Source organism: Octopus sinensis, linkage group LG16 (assembly GCF_006345805.1).
Source record: "Octopus sinensis linkage group LG16, ASM634580v1, whole genome shotgun sequence".
NCBI lineage: Eukaryota > Metazoa > Mollusca > Cephalopoda > Octopoda > Octopodidae > Octopus > Octopus sinensis.
The window spans coordinates 21589724-21615278 of NC_043012.1; the positions used below are offsets into that span (position 1 = coordinate 21589724).

General features: G+C 39.5%; 1 protein-coding gene across 8 annotated transcripts; it reads left to right on the plus strand.

Annotated features, from left to right (window-relative positions):
• The first annotated feature begins 3050 nt into the window (after positions 1 to 3050).
• Positions 3051 to 25191, plus strand: LOC115220384 (F-box only protein 21). Of its 8 annotated transcripts, XM_036509934.1 has the most exons (9): positions 3053 to 3209; positions 4289 to 4553; positions 10770 to 10945; positions 14765 to 14925; positions 16176 to 16294; positions 18606 to 18650; positions 20823 to 20933; positions 24747 to 24874; positions 24907 to 25191. In XM_036509934.1, exons 3-8 carry the CDS (start codon positions 10824 to 10826, stop codon positions 24840 to 24842), a joined length of 654 nt encoding a protein of 217 aa, XP_036365827.1. In that variant the 5' UTR covers positions 3053 to 3209; positions 4289 to 4553; positions 10770 to 10823; the 3' UTR covers positions 24843 to 24874; positions 24907 to 25191. The 8 variants fall into 8 exon arrangements, with proteins under 8 accessions (XP_029646364.1, XP_036365827.1, XP_029646358.1 ...); XM_029790498.2 differs by having other exon boundaries at positions 24747 to 24944; XM_029790500.2 differs by lacking the exon at positions 3053 to 3209 and adding an exon at positions 3224 to 3365 and having other exon boundaries at positions 24747 to 24944.
• Positions 25192 to 25555: the final 364 nt, after the last annotated feature.

A 25555-nucleotide genomic window follows, 5' to 3' on the forward strand; every position in this document is an offset into this window, starting at 1 on the left:
GTGTAGCGCCCCGATAGAATTATTGCCTGAAAAGGAACAAAGCAAGTGGGGGAAAATGACAAGTGCGGAGAGGGGAACTCTCGTCACATTGGCATGCTGTGTAAATGCCGCTGGAAACAGCATACCACCGTTTTTTGTTTCTCCCCGGAAGAACTTTAGGCCACATTTCCTGAACAATGGACCATCAGGCAGCGATGGAGGTGCTAATCCATCTGGTTGGATGTGTGAGGAGCAGTTTGTGAAATTCCTTCAACACTTTGTGAGGAATGTGAAATGTTCAAAGCAGTCACTGAGCCTTCTCTTGCTGGACAATCATGATTCCCACCTTAGTATCGAGGGGCTGATTATGCATCAGACAATAGCATCACCATGCTTTCTTTCCCACCTCACTGCACACACAGGTTACAGCCGTTGGACAAAGCGGTCTATGGACCACTGAAGAAGAACACAAACACTGCCATTGATGACTGGCATATCAACCATCCTAGCCAGACGATGACCATTTATGACATTCCGTGTATTGTCAAAACTGCATGGCCAGTGACTGCAACTCTGACGAACATTCTTAGTGGCTTTTCTTCTACAGGAATACGCCCTTTTAATTGCAACATTTTCACAGACAGCAACTTTGCACCAAGCTATGTCACTGACCGACCGGATCCTGCACTTTCAGCACCTGAGCCTTCTGCACCTGAAACACATGGGCCTTCAAGCAACATAGCCGCCAGGTCTTTTCTTTCACCATTTCAAATCCGTCCACTACCCAAAGCAGGCCCAAGGAAAGAATCAACCAGAGGAAGAAAGAAACTTTGTTCTGAAATCCTCACTGACTCGCCGGTTAAAAGAGCAATCATAGAAGAAAAGACAAAAAGTAAAAGTAAAAAGAAGACAAACATTGATAAAGGAACGATAAGAAAGGGACTCAGTAAGGGCAGGTCAACGAAGGGAAAAGGTCCAACTGTTTTGAGGAAGAGTGTTATTGCTTAGTGTGCTGCGAGCCTTTTTCCAACAGCAAAAGAAGGGAAGTGTGACTTCAATGCTCTGATTGTAAAGGTTGGGTTCACGAGGCATGCACTCTAGGTCTGACAATATTCACATGCCCAAATTGTGACTCTGATGATAATATGTAATGAACCGTAATTAAAGCCCTTGATCAAACCAACAAGCTTATATCATGTGTTTCAACTTGCCCCGGTATCGTAGGAGGCATAAAGAAATTAAAAAAAATTACGGAAATTGCCGAACAAATGCTTTCACTTTTGATAAACCATCTCCATAATTTCGCCCAGTCGTCTCAGGTACTTAGGGCGATGGAGTCAGTTAACCCCTCCCCGGTGAACTAGCAGAATCGTTAGTACGCCTGACAAAGTGCTTAGCGGCATTTAGTTCGTCTTCAGGTACCCAGTTCAAATGCTGCCGAGGTAGACTTTGCCTTTCGTCCTTTGGGTTCGATAAAATAAATACCTATTTCTTTACTACCCACAAGGGGCTAAACACAGAGAGGACAAACAAGGACAGACAGACGGATTAAGTCGATTATATCGACCCCAGTGCGTAATTGGTACTTATTTAATCGACCCCGAAAGGATGAAAGGCAAAGTCGACCTCGGCGGGATTTGAACTCAGAACGTAGCGGCAGACGAAATACTGCTAGGCGTTTCGCCTGGCGTGCTAACGTTTCTGCCAGCTCGATAAAATAAATACCAGTTCGATACTGGAGTCGATGTAATTGAGTGACCCACCACCACCACCACCAATATTCCAGGCCTTGTGCTTATAGTAGAAAGTGTTATTAAATAATAAGACGGCGAGCTGGCAGAATCGTTAACACGCCGGATGAAATGCAGCGAAGCATTTCATCCGTCTTCACGTTGTGAGTTCAAATTCTGCCGAGGTCGACTTTTGCCTTTCATCCTTTCAGGGTCGATAAAATAACTATCAGTCGAGTACTGAGGTCGATGCGATTGACTTACTCTTCCTCCAAAATTGCTGGCCTTGTGCCAAAATTTGAAACCATTATTATGGTGGCAAGCTGGCAGAATCGCTGTTGCCCCGGACAAAATGCTTATTAGCATTTCTTCCGGTTTTACATTCTGAGTTCAAATTCCGGCGAGGTCGTCGACTTTGCCAGTCCCCATCCCCCACCCCGAGGTCAATAAAATAAAGTACCAATTGAATATTGTGGGGTGGGGGAGTGAAGTGTTTGGTTTACTGTCTCCCTTCGAATTGCTGGCCTTGTAAACCTTGTAGAAAGAATTAATTACTATTGCAGCGTGGAAGGTGTTTGTAAGCCATTTAAGAAACACACAAAAGCCGTTCGATTCACTTCAACATTTAAGTTTAATTTGTCAAAATATTTTCGTCGCTAAAATCCGCGACCTGTTCACTGACAAAAATCCGTGGAAGAGAATCGAACGGCTTTTGTGTGTTTCTTAAATGGCTTATAAACACCTTCCACGCTGCAATTGTTTTCGTTCCAGCCACACGATCTCAGATCAAATCACTTGCTATGGCGAGTACATCTCCTTAATTATTATTATTATTATTACTATTATTAAGGCGGCGAGCTGGCAGAATCGTTAGCACGCCGGGCGAAATACTCAGCAGTATTTCGTCTGTCGTTACGTTCTGGGTTCAAACACCGCCGAGGTCGACTTTGCCTTTCATCCTTTCGGGGTCGATAAATTAAGTACCAGTTACTCACTGGGGTCGATATAATCGACTTAATACCTATGTCTGTCCTTGTTTGTCCCCTCTGTGTTTAGCCCCTTGTGGGCAATAAAGAAATAAGTATTTCGTCTGTCGTTACGTTCTGGGTTCAAACACCGCCGAGGTCGACTTTGCCTTCATCCTTTCGGGGTCGATAAATAAAGTACGAGTTACGCACTGGGGTCGATGTAGTTGACTTAATCCCTTTGTCTGTCCTTGTTTGTCCCCTCTGTGTTTAGCCCCTTGTGGGCAATAAAGAAATATATTATTACTATTATTATCTACCTTGCTAAATGGAGTTCTCTAAATGGTGAGTTTCAGAATGATTTGTCAATGGCAATCATAACAATAACAACACTGCAATGACGTGAGTTCAAATACGGGCGGGGTTTGGGAAAGAAAAAGAAGAAAAACAAAGCAAAACAAGAAACAGCAGTCAGAACTTCACACCTACGACCACCCCCTAAGTATCTCCATTTCAACGCATAGTTTCCTTCTTTGTAGGTTTAATTTCCTTTAATATAGTTTTTCCTTCTTCTCTCTTTCATTGTAACAAAATACAGTTTTCATATATTTCCAAATGTAAACGTCACAGCATTTATTAGGTCCTCTCTTTTAATTTCCATCCGTCTATGCGTCGTGGCAGTTGGTTATTGGTGAAGTATTTATTATATTATTTTATTTTCCGTTCTTTACCAACACTGTTTAATTAATTACATGGGCAATCTTTCGTCTCAATACATGTAAATATATAGACACATAGATGTATCCTTGTTTATATGTAAGTATATAAAGTATATACTGTTTAATTAATACATGTAAATATATAGACACATAGATGTATCCTTGTTTATATGTAAGTATATAAAGTATACATTATAAATTAATAGTTTAATTTATGCGCGATAGATAGATAGATGTTAATGCATAAATGAGGTAGTAATGCAGATCTAATTATTATAAAGTGTTTGGTCAACGTGTTCTTCCTAGTCTAACACCCATATTAAACTGCTGCTGTGTTTGTAAACATTTGCTACACGCGTTTATGATTCCTCCTTTTATCGGTGAAAGCGGAAATCACGGATTCCTTCAATTGCAACGATGTAAGAAGAGCGAACTACTTCTTGGCCAATATTTTGGTTTCATCAATTATATTAAGAGCTGCTTCGTTTATATTACTTTTCTGTAACATCTTAAAAAATAATAGATGTAGTTCGATAACTTTATTCTTTTTATGATTTGCTAGAAATGAAACGAGTAGGATGACATAGACACCAAAGCAATTGAGTTATTTTGTGCAGTTTTCACGGATTTATTGTCATATTTAAATACTTTGGCAACTCCTAGTTTTAATTTGTAAGTTGTTTTTATTTTGTATTTTCCGTGTTATTGTTATTACAAATACTAGTATTTGCTGTTGTTTTTCTAATGTGGACAAGGGGGTACTAGTATCGTGGACAAATAGGTTTAAAATAACGCGCGTACGTTGTAGAAAGGGAAATACTTTTCGTTCCTTAAAAAGTTTCAACTCTTTAAAACAAATATCAACTCTTAGTACCTGATTGTGTTTCTGTTTTAGGAGGTAGACATTCCTTCAACTTTCATCGATCTGATATCGATCTCGAGTAACCACGACGACATATATAAGCAGTGCCTGGCAGTGGGCATGATCTGGATGCAACGTGAAGGGCGAAATACCCGATATATACCCGCCTTCGTCTCAAACTTTTCACCGTTCCCCTAATAGCTGTGCTCAGATCTTCGACCCAAACGATCCATCATATGGTGCCTTATTTTAAAAAAATCAATTTTGTTTTTCTACCAACTGTTTCCAGAAATATCAAGTAAGAATTTATTATTTGTTCTACTTTCAGTCGTTCGCTTTTTATGTTTTGGTGTCTATACAATAACAAACCACATTGTTGATTTGATGTTTAAGAAAAAGCACCCTGACCATAAGAAGTCCCTTCTGATTAGGCATAGCTACTTTCTGTTGTTCAGGGTACGCAATAGACTGGAACAAGCCCTTTGTATTATTATTATTATTATTATTATTATTATTATTATTATTTGTACTTGTTTATTCCCAAAGAAAGAAAAGCAGAACTCAATTTCGGTAACATTTGAACTTAGAAATGTTGCTGAATTAAATTTATATGTAACACCGTTCTGGTATCTTCGTCTTTTTTTGAAAGAAGAGGCCCCGAGGTATATAGATTTGAAAGTATTTGACTGGGCTCGCAGCTACCTCAGTCATTCACGCCACCTTAAAACTGTGCGATGGTTTTCTTATCTTGACACAAGACTAAACATGTGCAGGGGAAAAGCTTAAACGATCGAGACGAATTTGTGATGTAACTGGGTTTTAATTGATGGTATGATAAACAAACAAACAAACAAATAAAAATAAAATATAAAACAAAGGTGAGCCCACCCACCCCTACTCCGGTTGGATTTCAAGTTCGAACCGAGCGTGATAGTATATAATGTTTAGTTTGGTGTCTCTACTGTCTCGACCACCCTTCTTTGGATGTAAAACTTTTGGACTGACTATTTCTAGAATAACATGCTCAATTAATAAAAAACAGGTCGGAAGGGAATCTGAAGAAATTACTGATGGTCCCTGTCAGGAAATAGTTATTGATAAAAGTTCAAAACAAGGAGACTAGAATATTTCGTGAAGAAGATAAGACTGCGTTAATTCGCTTGTGAGTTTAAGCTGACTTCTTTTTTATTTCTTCGCGGCATAAAAATTAATCACACTGTGCGAAGGAACATTTTGGACAGATACATCCAACACCGCACACACGCAAACACACACAATCGTATCTTTCTCAATATATATATATATACGTGGGTGTGTGGGCGTGCGGTTAACGCATGTATATACTGGCGAATTTACAAAAAATTGTTTATTTGTTTTCCTTTAGAGAATTCCTCAGTTGAAATTTAACACAACTTAAAGAACGATTCGAAGATCAAAAACCCAATTCGTTTCCATTAATATGTAATCGCTGCAAAATTTCTGACACGTGGCAGTTGTTGATTTAAGAAATCAGTTGTTTATTGACTCTAAAGAAATATAAATATTTGGGTTTAGTTCGTTCTCTTGGTTCTTTCCTTTCTTTATTTTTATATTGTCCTCCTTCGTCAAGTTCTCCGACACTTTTGTTGACATTTTTCTCCAATTCAACTTCGTCGTCATTTTAACTGAAATATATATATATATATATATATAAATATATATTAGAAGGTTTGGAGATGATGTACAGGTATTTTATATTAGAAGAAATGAGGTACTCAGAAATGAAATTCGGATGGTTTTATATTTACAGATATTTATTTGTATATTACATGTTTTTATACATCATATAACTTATATCATATGTCATATATTAGTGCTTTCGTCCATTCTAGTAGAGTTTTCAAATATATATATATACATATATATTATGACTTTGCCTTTCATCCTTTCGGGGTCGATAAATTAAGTACCAGTTACTCACTGGGGTTGATGTAATCGACTTAATCCATTTGTCTGTCCTTGTTTGTCCCCTCTACATTTAGCCCCTTGTGGGCAATATAGAAACAAATATATATATACACACACACATACATATATTACACACACACACACACACACACATATATATATATATAGATATGTGTGTGTGTATATATATATATATATATATTATAGATATGTGTGTGTGTGTATATATATATATATATATATTATATAAATGTATGTATATATATATATATATATATTTCATATTAGTGTATATATAAGTATACCTTTAATATAGGATAAAATTTTTTTTCCAAAAAATTTCAAGTGACCAGCATATTAAAATATCTTTTAAAGTGAAAATTATAAACAATTATAAATAAGTGGAAAAGAAAAAATGTCTATGCCAATATGCTTAGAAATAGACTTTAAAGCATCAGTCATCACATACAATATACATCACTATAAATACATGCCGTGTTGAAAACGAGTGGATGTTTTGCGTTCTTGTCCCATTTTTAAAGTATATATATATATATATATATAGGTAAACAGTAAAAATAATTACAGACATGGACAAGAACATGAAACACCACAGAGACGACACAAGAACCACAGGACGGGACATTCGAAGCCCTCAGTCATCAGTCAAGAACCAGATCATCTTAGCAATTTCGGCTGATATATATATATATATACACACATTGTGTGTGTTTTATCATTTTGAACAGCTTATATTAAACTAATGTATATTTTAGTTGGCAGATCTTAAAATTTAGATGCTAAACATATAATGTGGATGTTAAAAGATGATGATGAGCATATATGCATGTATGTATATATATATATATATATATATTATATATATATATATATATGTTTGTTTGTTTGTTTTTGTTTTTCCAGTTTCAGCTCTTGAGCTGTGGCCATGCTGGGGCACCGCCATTGTGGTGAAAGAGTACAGCAGGGATCACCACCCCCTGCCGGAGCCTCGTAGAGCTTTTAGGTGTTTTCGCTCAATAAACACACACAACGCCCAGTCTGAGAATCGAAACCGCGATCCTGCGACCGCGAGTCCGCTGCCCTAACCACTAGGCCATATATATATATATAATCATCATCATTTTTATTACCCGTTGTCCATGCTGGCATGAGTTGGACGGTTTGTCCAGGGCTGGGAAGCTGGAAGGCTGCACCAGACTCCAATCTGATTTGGCATGGTTTCTACGGCTGGATGCCCTTACTAACGCCAACCATTCTGAAACTGTAATGGGTGCCATTTGTGTGACATCAGTATCTGTCAAGTAACTGCGATTTTGCTTAGCTTGATGGGACTTCTTCTCAAGCACAACATAATGCCAAATGTCTCCGTCAATGTCTCGTGAGGCCCAACACTCAAAAGGTGCTTTTTACATGCAACCGCCATGAGTGACACACGACTACGAATTCACTTGACTTGACAGGTATTCTTTAGCACCGGTCACTATTCATTGCTTCTGTGAGGCTCAAAATTAAAAAATCATGACTCATCACCGTGTCCCATGTCTTTCTGGGTCTACCTCTACCACAGGTTCCCTCCACAGTTAGAGACCGGCACTTCTTTACACAGCTGTCCACATCCATATGCATCACATGACCACACCAGTACAGTTGACTCTCTTGCACACCACATCTGATGCCTCTTATGCCCAAGTTTTTTTCTCAAGATGCTTACACGCTGTCATGCATGCACACTGACATTGCACATCCAGTGAAGCATACTGGTTTAATTTCTTTCAAGCTTACGCATGTTCTCAGCTCTCACAACCCATGTTTCACTGCTGTGTAGCATAGCTGTTCCCATACAGGCATCATACAATCTGCCTTTCATTCTAAGGGAGAGACCCTTTGTTGCCAGCAGAGGTAGGAACTCTCTGAAGTTTGCCCATCCTAATCTTATTCTCATAGCTGTGCTCTTGGAGTATCCACCTCTGCTACTAATTTGGTTACCTAGATAACAGAAGCTATCTTCTACCTCTAGCTTACCCCATTACCATTTAATGGAATCTATTTTCTGGAGATTTTTGGTGTTTATTGTACCTGTGCATCTTCCACACACAAAAGTTATTTTCCTTATTAATCTTCCTCTGATATTGCTGCACTTCTTATGTGTCCATAGCTTATAGAGGTTCTACCTACACCTTTTCTACAAATTCAGCAGGGCCATCTACCTGAAGGGATCTGTAGGTGGCGAGCTGGCAGAATCGTTAGCACACCGGGCGAAATGCGTAGCCGTATTTCGTCTGCCGTTACGTTCTGAGTTCAAATTCCGCCGAGGCCGACTTTGCCTTTCATCCTTTCGAGGTCGATAAATTAAGTACCAGTTATGCACTGGGGTCGATGTAATCGACTTAATCCGTTTGTCTATCCTTGTTTGTCCCCTCTGTGTTTAGCCCCTTGTGGGTAGTAAAAGAAATATGTGATTTGTATGCCTTCCTACTTACTAGGGACTTTGGTTTTTGAAACATTAACTCTAAGGCCCTTCAATTCTAGACCTTGCTTTCATACCTGAAACTTCTTTTCTAGTTCTGGTTGGGATTCAGCTATAAGAACAAGGTCATAGGGCCACATGAAAACAACAATTAAAATGAAAATAATACATATACAGCAAAAAAAAGCCTTAGGGCTGCAAGACAAGACAAAAATGGGTAATGCGAAGGAGAAATGAAAACTGTCCTAAAGGACTATAAACACAGGAGAGTGGGGTAGAGCGAGGAGCTCAGAAAATAATATATGTACACATGTGTCTGGCCATGGGGAAGTATTGCCTTACTTGGAAACAAGTGAGGATTGGTGACAGGAAGGGCAACCAGCTGCAGAGAATCTGCTTCAATAAACTCTATCTGAACCATATGAGCTTGGAGAAGTGGATGGTTAATCTGATGATGATTAACTTTAAGCAGGGATTTTTAACCCCCTTCTTGTACTTATTTCAGTCCTTGAGCTGAGGCCAGGCTGGGGCATCACTTTGAAGGGTTTTATTTTTTCATATCTATCCCAGTACATAATTATAATTATCATTTTAATATCCATGATCCATGCTGGCATAGAGTGCACACTTTGAGAAGGATCCAATGAGTTGAAGAACTACACTGTGATCCATTTTGTCTGCTTTGGCATGGTTTCTGTGCATGGATGCAATTCCTAATGTCAACCACTTTACAGGGTGTACTGGGTGCTTTTTCCCTGCCACCAGCTCTATCAAGGTCACCAAGTGGCTTGCAAGTGAACAAACCCTGTGAAGGAGAACACTACATTTGTATACAGTTCTATATTTAAGAGATTAGGAATTATGTACATTATTTACAGAATTTACATTTGACAGATATTTGTTCTCATCTTGTTTGTTGTTAACACAACGTTTTGGCTGATATACCCTCCAGCCTTCATCAGGTGTCTTGGGGAAATGGGCATATGGCATAGTGGTTAAGAGCACAGGCTACTAACCCCGAGATTCCAAGTTCGATTCCAGGCAGTGACCTGAATAATAATAATAATAATGATGATGATGGTTATAATAATTATAATAATAATAATAATAATAATGATGATGATGATGATGATGATGGTAATAATAATAATGATGATCATGATGGTAATAATAATAATGATGATGATGATGGTAATAATAATAATAATGATGATGGTAATAATAATAATAATAATGATGATGGTAATAATAATATCGGAAAATACCTTAGGAATGAGAACCCAGGTTCGAAATTTCCCCAAGACACCTGATGAAGGCTGGAAGGTACATCAGCTGAAACGTTGTGTTAACAACAAACAAGATGAGGACAAATATCCGTGAAATGTAAATTATGTAAATAATGTACTACATTTGTATGTTAGATGGAGGTTAAGGTAGGAAGAAAGAAGCTGGGGTAGAGCAGGTTGTTGTTGTAAAGGAGCTACATGGCTACTCACATTTAGGAGAGAGAGAGAGAATGAATCATAGATATCTCTGTGATAGTAATGACAGGTTGCAGGAAGAGTATGGGTGGGTGGGGGTGTTAGGGATTTGCAAGAGTGTATGGGGGAAGTGGAAGAGAGAGGTAGGCAACCTGGGAAGGGTAGGACATGAATAAAAGAGGCTTGTTTTACAAACTGTTAACATACATACTGACATGGAAACAGACACATACATGTTACATTCACACATACAAACACACACATGTATGCATGCAGGGCAAGTTTCTGCACAGTTTCATTCACGAGACATTGGTCCATTCAGTGTTATAGCCAAAGACACTTTACCCGAGATACCATACAATGGGATTGAACCCAAACCATTCAACCTCAAAACAAACTTCTTAACCATATATAGCTATCCGTGTGCCTTTGATAGATAAAATAACCATGTTTCTTTTCAATTTATTTAAAAAAAAGAAAACTTTTATGATTTTTTAAAATACAAACTTATTTGTTTGTTTCTTGTTTTTGTTTTTTTTATGAAATTTAAAATTATTGATCTTATCATTGCTTGATTGAGTAAAATTTTTCATCCCAGCTCTGCCAAGCTCAGCTCTTGGCAGATTCACCTGAGAAGCAATTGGCACAGAAAATGCCTCTGCAAAGAATAGCTGTGTTCCACCTTGGGCTTTTACTGTTCGTGTTACCCTTCCAATATTTTATCACAAGGATTTCAACGACCTCAGAATCCCAAAGAATCAATCAATTACAAGAGTAAAGTACTTCATTTTATTTATTTTTATTTTTTCTTTCCTTTGTTTTGCCCTTCTTTTCACTTCTTTCTTTCTTTCGTTCGTTCCATCATTCATTTAACATCCCTTTTTTTTTATGTTAGCCCATGTTTAGACAGGGAGTTATTTGGGACAGGTTATTACTGTCAGATTGTCTTCCGTCTCACCAACCCTTACTTGGGTTTTTATTTTGGATTTCTTGAAAAGTGTAGAGCAAATGGTCAGAAAGTCTACAAGAAATGTAAACATCACCACATCTGTGCTTTACTGGTGCCAAGCATGGAATCATCATCATATCATCAGCATCATCATCATTTAATGTCTGCTTTCCATGCTGGCATGGGTTGGTCTGTTTGACTGAGGACTGGAAAGCCAGGAGGCTGCACCAAACTCCAATCTGATCTGGGAAGGTTTCTACAGCTGGGTACCCTTTCTAATGCCAACCACTCCAAGAGTGTAGTGGGTGCTTTTTACGTGCCATCAGCATGGGAGCCAGTCTGGTGGCACTAGCATCGACATTGCTCAAATGGTGCTTTTTAAGTGCCACTGGCACACGCGGTACTGGCATCAGCCATGACAACAATTTCACTTGACTCAACGGGTCCTCTCAAGCACAGCATATTGCCCAACTATTGAAGGGTACTCTTAAATGGGCACGTAAAAAGCACCAACCGATCGTGGCCGTTGCCAGCCTCGTCTGGCACCTGTGCCAGTGACACCTATAAAGCACCCACTACACTCACGGAGTGGTTGGCGTTAGGAAGGGCATCCAGCTGTAGAAACGCTGCCAGATCAGACTGGGCCTGGTGCAGCCTCCTGGCTTCCCAGACACCGGTCGAACCGTCCAACCCATGCTAGCATGGAAAGCAGACGTTAAACGATGATGATGATGATGATGATGTTATGGCTTTAATTTTAGCTCTTTATACACTTACTTAACTGTATATACTTCGTGCAGAAAACATCCATCCCAATGTAGTTTTTTTTTTTAAGCCCTTGGTTCTTCTTTATTTTCAATTTTGAAATGATCCCTTCCAGCAATATTTAAATTCTAATCGTGGAGATATGGGACAGAATACCATCAGGCAATTAGTCAATGATAATGATGATGATGATAATTATAATTATAATAATAATAATAATAGCAACAACAGACACTGTCAACCTAAGACTATCTGGTCCCTTTAAAACCCTTTCAAAACCAAAATATGATTTAAACAGAATTGTAGTTCTCAGAATCTAGTTTCTTTTCCTTAAGAGATATCTTTGCAACTCGTAAATAACACACCCATAGTAAAACATCCAACTTGATGTTGCTTAAGGTCTCTGAGTGGGACGTAGAACAGCTTGTGTGAAACAAAGCAACAACATTGAAAATAATAATAATAGTAATAATAATAATAATAATAATGATAATAATAATGGCAGAAATTCAAAAGATAGTGCTCATGGGAACTGCTCATATCCTACGCAAAATACTTTCTATGTAATCTCAGGGTTTAAAACAAACACAATTTTTTTTTTTTTTTTTGACATTCACTAGTACAACACCAAAAAACCCCCAAATATATGGCACACTAGGCATAACAACATGAACTTCCAATCTGTTGTCTCTTGAGGTCTCTGGGTGAGACTTGGAGCCAACTTGTACAAATATAAAGCAAAAGTCAAACATAGAATAATAATAATAATCCTTTTTACTATAGGCACAAGGCCTGAAATTTTGGGGTAAGGGACTAGTTGATTACACTGACTCCAATGTTCAATTGGTAATTTCATTGACCCCAAAAGGATGAAAGGCAAAGTCAACCTCAGCAGAATTTGAACTCAGAATGTAAAGATGGATGAAATGCTACTAAGCAATATGCCTGGTATACTAACAACTCTGCCAGCTTATTATTAATAATAATGCTTGTGATATAGGAGCAAGGCCCACAGTTGATGCATGTCAGTTTGAACTAAAGAATATATTAACCTGACAATCAATGGACATAAGCTTATGAAAAAACAAATCTGCTTTTAGTTTTATATAAACATTCACGTAAAAAGCACCCACTACACTCACGGAGTGGTTGGTGTTAGGAAGGGCATCCAGCTGTAGAAACACTGCCAGATCAGACTGGGCCTGATGCAGCCTTCTGGCTTCACAGACCCCAGTTGAACCGTCCAACCCATGCTAGCATGGAAAGCGGATGCTAAATGATGATGATGATGATGATGATTCAGATAATTAAGCTTTTGAATGAATTGTCTTGATTAATTGCCCATACAATATTACGCGACAAAGAGGGTGGCGAGCCAGCGGAAACGTTAGCACGCCGGGCGAAATGCTTAAGTGGTTCTGAGTTCAAATTCTGCCGAGTTCAACTTTGCCTTTCATCCTTTTGGGGGGTCGATAAATTAAGTACCAGTTGCATTCTGGGGTCAATCTAATCAACTGCCCCCCTTCATCAAGAAAATTTCAGATCTTGTGCCTAGAGTAGAAACGAACATTACACATAACAAAGATTTCAACAACAACCTTAGCATCGCAAAGGACTGCATTTTTCAGCCTACAAACCAAACCAGTGTAATATATATCATATGTTTTTTTTTTTTGGAAGCACTCCGTCAGTTACGACGACAAGGGTTCCGGTTGATCCGAATCAACGGAACAGCCTGCTCGTGAAATTAACGTGTAAGTGGCTGAGCACTCCACAGACACGTGTACCCTTAACGTAGTTCTCGGGGATATTCAGCGTGACACAAGAGAGTGACAAGGCCGACCCCTTGAAATACAGGTACAACAGAAACAGGAAGTAAGAGTGAGAGAAAGTTATGGTGAAAGAGTACAGCAGGGATCACCACCATCCCCTGCCGGATACTTGTGGAGCTTTAGGTGTTTTCGCTCAATAAACACTCACAACGCCCGGTCTGGGAATCGAAACTGCGAGTCCACTGCCCTAACCACTTATATATCATATAAGCAAGTAGACATTCAAAGCAAGTAAACATTCAAAGATTATCACATTCTTTCTCAATCTTGCTGCAGTTCACATGGAATTTTTGATCCTTCATTTATAAGTTAAACCCCCCCCCCCTTTTTTTTTTTTCTTTTTGGCTGTAAATTTTGGTTTGAAAAAATTTTATTTATATGCTGGAAACAACAGTAAATCTATCATCAAACTGTACTGGATTTTAAATTTATTCAATGATTATTTACATTATTTACACTTGACGAATATTTGTCCTCATCTTGTTTGTTGTTAACACAACATTTCGGCTGATATACCCTCCAGCCCTCATCAGGTGTCTTGGGGAAATTTTGAACCTGGGTTCTCATTCCTAAGATATTTTTCGATATTATTATTATTATTATTACCATCATCATCATCATTAGTATTATTATTATTACTATTATTATTATTATTACCATCATCATCATCATTAGTATTATTATTATTATTATTATTCAGGTCACTGCTTGGTATCGAACCTGGAATCTTGTGGTTAGTAGCCTGCTCTCTTAACCACTACGCCATATGCCCGTGGGCAGTTAGGGCTTATAAATCTAATATTTTCGTATCCTTCCTTAGTACCGGTTCCCATATGCTATTGATATCTGCACTCGGTCTGCTTAGGAGGTATATCAGCCGAAACGTTGTGTTAACAACAAACAAGATGAGCACAAATATCCATCAAATGTAAATAATGTACAAAGTTCCTCATCTCTTAAATATAGAACTGTATTATTCAATGATGTTATCAACTATGAATTCATGCTGTTTCTATTCTAAGCTTTCTGTGTTTTTTTCCTGTTTAGTGTTGTCAAATCAGTGTCAGTCTTCAGACAAAAGTATTTATCTTGGGAATCCTGGCAACGATGGTGCAATGATTTATTTGAAACTGTAAATAAAAACTTACCAGCCTCAAAGCCATTAACTAAAGATGAATCTGAAGCAGAGTCTCCAGCTTATTTTGCTAGTAAGTTCCTTGCTTATATTTTTACAAGCAGTATTGCCCAGCGTTGCTCGGGTTTGTAAGGGAAATAACTATATAAGCATTTTTAGAGAGTTACTTCCCTTATATAAACCGAGCAAAAAATGCATTAAAAATTCGAAAAAAATTATGGTAAATTTTTTTATTATCGTAGACTCATCGTAGATGCACACTAATACCTAGAAGGGCTCGATATGAATCACGACTATGAGATACCCGCTTTTGGTTAAACTGCACCGCAAAATGTGGGAGTAGTTAGGAATCTAAATCGGAGGAGACAGACTCTCACACACACAACTTCAGTTTTATATATAAAGTTTTATATATAAAGATGTGCAGGTGTGGTTGGGTGATTGAGAAGAAGCATGCTTCCCAACCGTGTGGTCTTGGGTTCACTCCCACTGCATGGCACCTCGGGCAAGTGTTTTCTGTTATGGCTGTGAGCCTTGTGTGTGGATTTGGTTGATGAGAGCTGAAAGAAGCCTGTTGTGTGTGTGGGCTGTGTGTGGTGTATTTTGTGTGTGTGTTGGGGGCTGTGTGTGATGTGTGTGATAGCGCAGTCTCAGAAAGTTCCTTTTCTGCTCTTTGTCCAACCCATGCAAACATGGAAAAGTGGACATTAAAACAATGATGGTGATAAGGTCCACTTATGAAGGGCTGAAATCTATAAGAAGGTCATCGTTATCATTGTTGGACTGAATTTGTTGAGGCAGACTTTTCCACTGCCAGATGGCCTTCCTGTCTCCAAGCCTCACCTGTTTCCAGGTAAGGTAATATTTCCCCCATGGCCAGACATGTTTTCATGGAAGATTGAAAACACTGGACACTGTTTGTATGGTGGTGACATTTGTTTACAACTATCATGTGATATGAAGACAAGGAGACAGCAACACACACACGCATGCACGCACACACACACACTCACACACACGTATACAATGGGTTTCTTTCAGTTTCTGTCTACCAAATCCACTCCCAAGGCTTTGGTTAGCCCTGGGCTATAGTAGAAGGCACTTGCCCAAAATGCCTGCCTTGCACTGGAACTGAACCCCAAACCCTGTGGTTGGGAAGATCTGTGTCCGTCCCATATTTATGAAAAAATAATATTGTATCATAAACCTGTTGAATTCATAACAATATCAACAGCAATGAAACTTTGTATTGGTTATTGATTTTTAAATTGTTTGATTGAAAACTGAGAGATTTTCATAGATTTCAATCTGTTCAAATTTCAGCCTCTTTAAAGCCAAGAAGCCCTCGACCAAGCAATGTTGAGTTTCGAGTTGGTCAAGTGATAAAGCACAAAATCTGGGGTTACCGTGGTGTCATAATAGGCTGGGACAAAGTCGCAATCGTAAGTTCAATTCCTTGCTAAACCCCACTGTTTTGCCTTGCTTCCGTTTCATTTTTCTTTTATTGGGGCAGATATGGCTGTGTGGTTAAGAAGCTCACTTTGAAACCTGGTGGTTTGAGGTTCAATTCCTCTGCATGACTCCTTGAGTAAGTGTTTTCTACTATAGTTCTGGGCTGATCAATGCCTTGTGAGAGAATCTGAGAGACAGAAACTGTGTGGAAGCCCATCATGTGTGTGTGTGTATGTATATATATATCATCATCATCATCATCATCGTTTAACGTCCGTTTTCCGCGCTAGCACGGGTTGGACGGTTCGACCGGGGTCTGGGAAGCCAGGGGCTGCTCCAGGCTGATCTGGCAGAGTTTCTACGGCTGGATGCCCTTCCTAACGCCAACCACTCCACGAGTGTAGTGGGTGCTTTTTACGTGCCACCTGCACAGGTGCGGGGGGGGGGGGTCCGGCATCGTCCACGATCGGTTGGAGCTTTTAACGCGCCAGCGGCACGGAAGCCAGCCAAGGCAGCGCTGGCAACGTTCGGATGGTGCTTTTTATGTGCCACCGGCACAGAAGCCAGTCGGGGCGGCGCTGGCATCGGCCACGTTCGGATGGTGCTTTTTATGTGCCACCGGCACAGAAGCCAGTCGGGGCGGCGCTGGCATCGGCCACGTTCGGATGGTGCTTTTTATGTGCCACCGGCACAGAAGCCAGTCGGGGCGGTGCTGGTATCGGCCACGTTCGGATGGTGCTTTTTATGTGCCACCGGCACAGAAGCCAGTCGGGGCGGCGCTGGCATCGGCCACGTTCGGATGGTGCTTTTTATGTGCCACCGGCACAGAAGCCAGTTGGGCGGTACTGGCAACGACCTCACTCGAATCTTTTACACATGCCACCAGCACAGGTGCCAGTAAGGCAATGCTGATAACGATCACGCTCGAATGGTGACTTTTATGTGTCACCAGCACGGAGGCCAGATGGCCGCTCTGGCAACGATCCGCTCTGGCAACGATCCGCTCTGGAAAAGCAAAAAATATATTATATATGTTTATATATTTATGCATGTGTGTGTTTGTGTATGTCCACACTATTGCTTAACAGCCAATGTTGTTTGTTTACATCCATATCTTAATTTATCTGCAGTCCTTTTGGTACAGGAATACTGTCCAATGTCTGTGACTTCAAAATTTTGCCAAAACCAAAAAATTCTTTAGTATGTCCTTTTTTTAACCCTTTAGCCTTTAAACCAGCCATATCCGGCCAAAAGTATTCTGCTTGTTTTATGTTCAAACTGGCCATATCTGGTCTCTCAGACTAACCCTACAATATCATTTTAAAAATTAACAGCTACCTCATCAAAATCTCATAACTACATGATAATGCATGATTAGTTCAAAACAATGTGGATGAAAAAGCATTAGTTTTGGCAGAATAATGTGAACACTAAAGGGTTAAATTGGAGGTGTGACTTAGGAGAGGTTTGGTTACTATTGGCCAAAAAGCAATTTTCCTCTGTCACATGGTTATGCTGAAAGAAATTGCAACAGGTTCAACTACATCATAGTAATGCTTGTCTTGGTTCTGTTTTTTCTTTGGTTCATATGTATTGTAGACATTATAAATAAATGGAACTTTGATCTTCAAAGAAGAAAGTTAATATTTAGAAATGTCAAAATTATGATTTAAGTGGAGGCAGTGAAATGATAAATGTCTCTAGTGGAAAATCAGTCTGAAATTGTATATAATGTTGGCCATAAAGAATGATGGCTTTGGTGATAATGTCATTTATTTATTTATTCCTCCCTCTCTCTCTCTCTCTCTCCTCTCTCTCTCTCTGTATATATATGTGTTCATTTATTCTTTTATTCTCTTACTTGTCTCAGTCATTTGACTGTGGCCATGCTGGAGCACCGCCTTTAGTCAAGCGATTTGACCCCAAGATTTATTCTTTGTAAACTTAGTACTTATTCTATTGATCTCTTTTGTGGAACTGCTAAGTTGCGGGTATGTAAATGCACCAGCATCGATTGTCAAGTGATGGGGGTGAGACAAACACAGATAGACAAACACACACATGCACATACATATATACATACATACATACATATATATATATATCACGGGCTTCTTTCAGTTTCTGTCTACCAGATCCACTCACAAGGTTTTGGTCAGCCCAAGACTATAGTGGAAGACACTTACCCAAGGTGCCACACAGTGGGACTGAACCTGGAACCATGTAGTTGTGAAGCAAGCTACTTCCCACAGAGCCACTCCTATATATATATATATATATATATATTTCTCTCTCTTTCAGGCACCTGAAGCTTGGCTGGAAATGAATCATCCTACTTCAAAATCTGTGAGTATTGTATTTCATCATCATCATCATCATTTATTTAATGTCTGCTTTCCATGCTGGCATGCATTGGACAGTTTGACTGAGGTCTGGCAAGCCATTGGGCTGCACCAGCTCCAGTCTGATCTAGCAAGGTTTCTACAGTTGGATGCCTTTCCTAATGCCAACCACTACGAGAGTGTATTGGGTGCTTTTTACGGGAGCCAGTCAGCAGGCACTGGCATCAACCAAATTTGGATGGTGTTTTTTTTCGTGCCACTGGCATGGAAGCCAGTCAGGGGGTACTGGCATCAACCATGTTGGGATGGTGCCTTTTATGTGCCACTGGCACGGGAGCCAGTCAGGGAGCACTGGCGTCAACCACACAGTATACAATATCGCTAGGTTGCTGATTGAAGATATTGTGTCGTGGTGAGCTGGCAGAATGGTTAGCATGCCAGACAAAATGCCTTGTGGCATTTTGTTCGTCTTTATGTTCTAAGTTCAAATGTCACTGGAGTTGACTTTGCCTTTCATCCTTTTGGGATCAGTAAAATAAATACCTATTTTTTTACTACCCACAAGGGGCTAAACACAGAGAGGACAAACAAGGACAGACAAATGGATTAAGTCGATTATATCGACCCCAGTGTACTGGTACTTATTTAATCGACCCCGAAAGGATGAAAGGCAAAGTCGACCTCGGCGGAATTTGAACTCAGAACGTAGCGACGGGTGAAATACCGCTCAGCATTTCGCCCTGTGTGCTAACGTTTCTACCAGTTCGCCACCTTGGGATCAGTAAAATAAATACCAGTTGCACATTAGGGTCAGTGTAATCATTTTATCCAAAGGCAGATATATCCATTCAAAATTTCATTGGCCTAGACTGCATAAAGCAGTTTTATATACCAAAATATATATTTTGTTGAAGAATGTCACGTTTGAAACTATTTTCTGTTGAGACGAGTCAAGTTTATTGAGGCAACAGCGTTGGGGATTCTGCCACCTCACCTCCTTTATCCAACTGAAATCACAAACTGTTCCCTAATCCTAATCCTCATTTAATGCATACTTCGCACACTGATATGGATTGGAACAAATCTGCATTAATTTTGTTCATGTTTTGTTTATTATTTTTTCTCTGCCAGTGAGTTTTGGTTCATTTGAGAAGTAATGCTTATTCTCAGAAATTATGAAACCACTCTGAAATTATTTCTAAACACCATCCCAAATATGCTAGCACACACATCTCTTTTACTGCAGAAATCAGATATTTTTGCACTCAAAATTTCATTATCCTTAATTGCAGGAAAGCAGTTGTATATACTAATCTATTTCTTGTTGAAGAATGTCAAGTGTTTTTTTTTTTCATGTTGAAATATCTGAAGTTTACTGAGGTAATGTGTCTTGCAGAAAATACCAATTCTAATTTTTGGTATTAACATTTCACATTGTGAGGTATACTTGCCATCTCAGTATGGCTAACCACTAAGCGGGGGTGTTACTGTAGCTTGTAGCCCCAGGAGAACATCGTCTCCAGCTGGCTTTAGGCACACTTTCTGTGCTCTTATGGTATTTTTAAGTTACTGGAAAAACGATAAAAGTATTTGCATTGGGACATCCCTTCATCGAAAACCGGTGATTGTTGTACGCCGACGACAGGTCAATACCTAGAAACTGCAGTCCGTGCGTATCACTTAGGTTGACGAGGGAGGGGTGACCTCCCCTTGCAAATACCATAAGGGCACAGAAAGTGTGCTTAAAGCCAGCTGGAGACGATGTTCTCCTGGGGCTACAAGCTACAGTAACACCCACCCTTAGCGGTTAGCCATACTGAGATGGCAAGTATACCTCACATTGTCGTGCAGTTACTGTTTATACCTTGTTCATTTAACATTATTTAACATTAATTGCATCATCTTTTGCAATTAAAAGATTAAAACAGATTCAGGTGGGTTAGTATTTCTCTTTCTCTTTCTCTTTTACTTGTTTCAGTCATTTGACTGCGGCCATGCTGGAGCACCGCCTTTAATCGAGCAACTCGACCCCGGGACTTATTCTTTTGTAAGCCCAGTACTTATTCTATCGGTCTCCTTTGCCGAACCGCTAAGTATCTAAACAGTTTAAATGAAAATTACAGCTTTGATTTTGGTAAGGCTGTAAAATATTTTTTTTGTTGTTTCATCATTGCAGCACTGGAAAACGATGCCAAACTATTCCATCCTTGTCGATACGAGAGACCGGTTATCACCACAAGTCACTTATGTCCCTCAGGAAAACATAAAACTTATTACTCACACTCGGGTAATTATTACCATTTTATTTAGTTGTTCTTACTTCTTTGTGTCTTTGACTGTCGTTCACTCTAACTTCTCTCTCTCTCTTTTTACTCTTTTACTCTTTTACTTGTTTCAGTCATTTGACTGCGGTCATGCTGGAGCACCGCCTTTAATCGAGCAACTCGACCCCGGCACTTATTCTTTGTAAGCCCAGTACTTATTCTATCGGTCTCTTTTGCCGAACCGCTAAGTGACGGGGACATAAACACACCAGCATTGGTTGTCAAGCAATGCTAGGGGGACAAATACAGACACACAAACATACACGCACACACACATATATATATTATATATATATATATACATATATACGACAGGCTTCTTCCAGTTTCCATCTACCAAATCCACTCACAAGGCTTTGGTCGGTCCGAGGCTATAGTAGAAGACACTTGCCCAAGGTGCCACGCAGTGGGACTGAACCCGAAACCATGTGGTTGGTAAGCAAGCTACTTACCACACAGCCACTCCTACGTCTATGTAAAGAAATCTCAGACATCTACCACTGCTGATTGTTATCGACCGAGAATCACAAGTAGATAAATTCGTTGGTGAGATATTGAACTGCCAACCAATATATTCAAAGTTTGATTTGGAAATAATCCACAGGCACAATTGGTGTATGAAAGCTAAAGAATAAAGTGTATTTCATGGCGGGAGACAAATTTTAAATCTTTAAAATTACATCTTTAGGGATGAGAACAATCATCATCATCATCATCATCATCATGAGATTACGTGTGGATTCTACACGTAATCTCATTGAACATCCTAGAAAAAACTGAGCTGCTACATCAACGGGAGCAAGCTGTGCATTGCTGAATAGGCGAGAATATTAAAGAACTCCCTCGACCCAGGGAACACTTTAAATTCCAGGAGAAAAAGCCTTCGGACCCTGTTTAAATTTCAGGAGATTTGTAGTGAAGTCCTGGAACCCACAAGCCGATCGCGTCGGTTTCAGATAGCTGTCTAAGGGAGACAATCCTTTGCACTTAATCTTTCTTTGTCCGTGCAAGTCAACAAACTAGCTACGAGGTCTTTTCTCCCTCCACTTTGAAGAGAAGTTATTGGCCACCGGCCATTAGGGTCTGGTGAAACGCTGTAAAGCTAAACGCATTATAGACTTAAAAGCCAGGGTAAACCACATAGATCGGCCATAACTATCTTTATGTCTCTTCTGTGCCGGTGGCATGTAAAATGCACCAATCCGACTGTGGCCAATGCCAGCCTCGCCTGGCACCAGTGCAGGTGGCACGTAAAAAGCACCCACTACACTCATGGAGTGGTTGGCGTTTGGAAGGGCATCCAGCTGTAGAAACATTGCCAGATAAGACTGGAGCCTGGTGCAGCCTTCTGGTTTCCCAGATCCCCGGTCGAACCGTCCAACCCGTGCTAGCTCAGAAAACGGACGTTAAACAATGATGATGATGATGATGTTAGAGTGTGCATCTCTTTATGATTTACTGACGGTACTCTCTCACACACACACACACACACACACACACACACACACACAATGAGCTTCTTTCAGTTTCCATCTAGCAAATCCACTCACAAAGCTTCGGTCAGTCTAGGGTCTTGTTGCTAACCTGGGTTTTAAATTTTATCTCTGTGCTTCCAGCCTCCATATCTGTGTGTGTTTTAGACACAGGTGTAACCATGGGACTTCTGAACCACACGGTTACAGGTTCAGTTTCATAAGGCGGCGAGCTGGCAGAAACATTAGCACGCCGGGCGAAATGCGTAGCCGTATTTCGTCTACTGTTCTGAGTTCAAATTCCGCCGAGGTCGACTTTGCCTTTCATCTTTTCAGGGTCGATAAATTAAGTACCAGTTACGCACTGGGGTCGATGTAATCGACTTAATCCCTTCGTCTGTCCTTGTTTGTCCCCTCTGTATTTAGCCCCTTGTGGGTAGTAAAGAAATAGGTTACAGGTTCAGTTTCATTGCAATGCATTTTGGGAAAGTAGGGTCTCCTACTATTAGTGCCAGGCTACACAATGCCTTGTGAGTAAGTTTTCCTAGATGGAAACTGAAAGAAGCCTATTATGTGTCTGCCTGTCTTTGACTTGACATTCCGTGAGTGTTGCAAAGGAGTGTCTTTCATTTCCAATTGCTTGGGATGGCAATGTTATGCCACCGTTCATCTTCCCATACAGCGTCAGACTCAACACGGAGGCCTACATCAAGTGCCTGGAGGAGGTAGTGCTACCCTGAGTCAAGAGGGTGGCTGCTGGAAGACCCTATGTCTGGCAACAGGACTCTACACCATGCCACACAAGCAGAAAAACCCAGTCCTGACTGTCAGACAATTCCTGCGACCACATCACCCCTAACATCTGGCCACCTAACTACCCAGAGTGCAACCCCCTTGATTATTATGTGTGGGGTGCAGTTGAGTGAGAGACCACCAAAACTCCTTGTAACACCAATGATGAACTGAAGGCAAGGATTATGGCAGCATTCTCCAACTTAAACAAGGAGATCATTCATAAGAGTTGCAGGTGATTCCGAAGTCGTCTGGAGGCCTTGATTGAAGCCAATGGCCATTTTATTGAATAAATTTACTCGTTAGCATTTCAAGGTATTTTTATGTAATTTTGGTAAATGTATCTGTTAAAATGAAATGTCAGTGTTATTTTCATTTTTGCGTAATTTAGATGACACTATATTCATTGCACCCAGTATATATATATATATATATAAATTCTATAATTATGAATATAATTATAATTAGGGTTTAGCAAAATTGCTTCACCACATACCGAAATTTAGAAATAGCAGTTAAATACTATTTTACTACCATAAAATATCTCTTACCGATAATGGTTCTTTTAACATACTGAACTACTTGGTAAGATTATTAATTATAAATTACTCTTTACTCTTTTATTCTTTTACTTGTTTCATTCATTTGACTGTGGCCATGCTGGAGCACCGCCTTTAGTCGAGCAAATCAACCCCAGGACTTATTCTTTGTAAGCCTAGTACTTATTCTATCGGTCTCTTTTGCCGAACCGCTAAGTTCCGGGGACGTAAACATACCACCATCGGTTGTCAAGCGATGTTGCAGGGGACAAACATAGACACACATGCATATATATACATATATACGATGGTCTTCTTTCAGTTTCCGTCTACAAATCCACTCACAAGGCTTTGGTCGGCCCGAGGCTATAGTAGAAGGCACTTGCCCAAAGTGCCACGCAGTGGGAATGAACCTGGAACCATGTGGTTGGTAAGCAAGCTACTTACCACACAGCCACTCCTGCGCCTATGATTGATTGATTAATTAATTTTACCCTTTATTATTATTCATCATTATTGATAATATATATATATATATATATATATATATATATATATATATATATATTTATGTATGTATGGCTCAGTGGTTAGAGCGTCGAGCTTACGATCGTGAGGTTGTGAGCTCGAATCCCGGACCTGGCTGCGTGTTGTGTTCTTGAGCAAAGCACTTTATTTCACGTTGCTCCAGTTCACTCAGCTGTAGAAATGAGTTGCGACGTCACTGGTGCCAAGCTGTATCGACCTTTGTCTTTTCCTTGGATAACACTGGTGGCGTGGAGAGGGGAGGCTGGTATGCATGGGCGACTGCTGGTCTTCCATAAACAACCTTGCCCGGACTTGTGTCTTGGAAGGTAACTTTCTAGGTGCAATCCCATGGTCATTCATGACCGAAGGGGGGGGGGTCTTCTTAGATGTATGTATGTATTTTATTTATTTATTTTTTAATGTTTTTTATTTTATTTTTTATCAGATCTTCCACCCAGAAATTGATCATTACTTTGAAAAATATGATGGAACACAATATTTACCTCGCCCTTCCATTCGGAGAATTTACCCATATGATTAATGCCGAATTAATCATAAATAAACAGAGATAATATAATAATAATAAAAAAAAAAATAATAATAATAATAATAATAATAAAGAAATGAAAAAAAAAATGAACGGTGATAAAAAAAAATTCAACTCTGTTCAACTTATTGTTTATCGGACTCCTTTCCACAAACTATTGACAAATTGTTTTTTGTTGTTTTATATTTAATCTTGATCATTATAAACTGAATATGATCACTCTGTTAATTATTACAAGCAAACAATTAAGAGACCAATGCAAAATTGCCAAAAAATTAAGGAAAAGAAAAAAAAAAAGGCAAAAATATTAATTAACCTGAAAATGGAAGTTAGCAATTTTAAATTTTCCTCAGAAATTTATGCAATATTCTTCCCCTCTCGCCTAAATCTCTCTATATGTGTGTGTATGTATGTATGTTTGTGTGTGTGAGGGGGTGTATATATATATATATATATGTATATGTAGGTCCCAGGTTGAGTCGGGGTTAACCACAGTAAATAAGGTACTCAATACATAGCAGAGTAAAGTAATTTACTCTACAGGACAAGAACTGTTTCATTCAGATGAAATCTTCAGGAAGCTTCCTGAAGATTTCATCTGAATGAAACAGTTCTTGTCCTGTAGAAGCTCCTTCTATAAAATAAATTACTTTACTCTGCTATGTATTGAGTACCTTATTTACTGTGGTTAACCCCGACTCAACCTG

Coding starts and splice junctions, on each gene's coding strand:
- LOC115220384 (XM_036509934.1), top strand. CDS start 10,824: ATGCCTCTGCAAAGAATAGCTGTGTTCCACCTTGGGCTTTTACTGTTC. Junction 10,946..14,764: donor AGAATCAATCAATTACAAGA/GTAAAGTACTTC, acceptor TTTCCTGTTTAG/TGTTGTCAAATCAGTGTCAG. Junction 20,934..24,746: donor AACTTATTACTCACACTCGG/GTAATTATTACC, acceptor ATTTTTTATCAG/ATCTTCCACCCAGAAATTGA.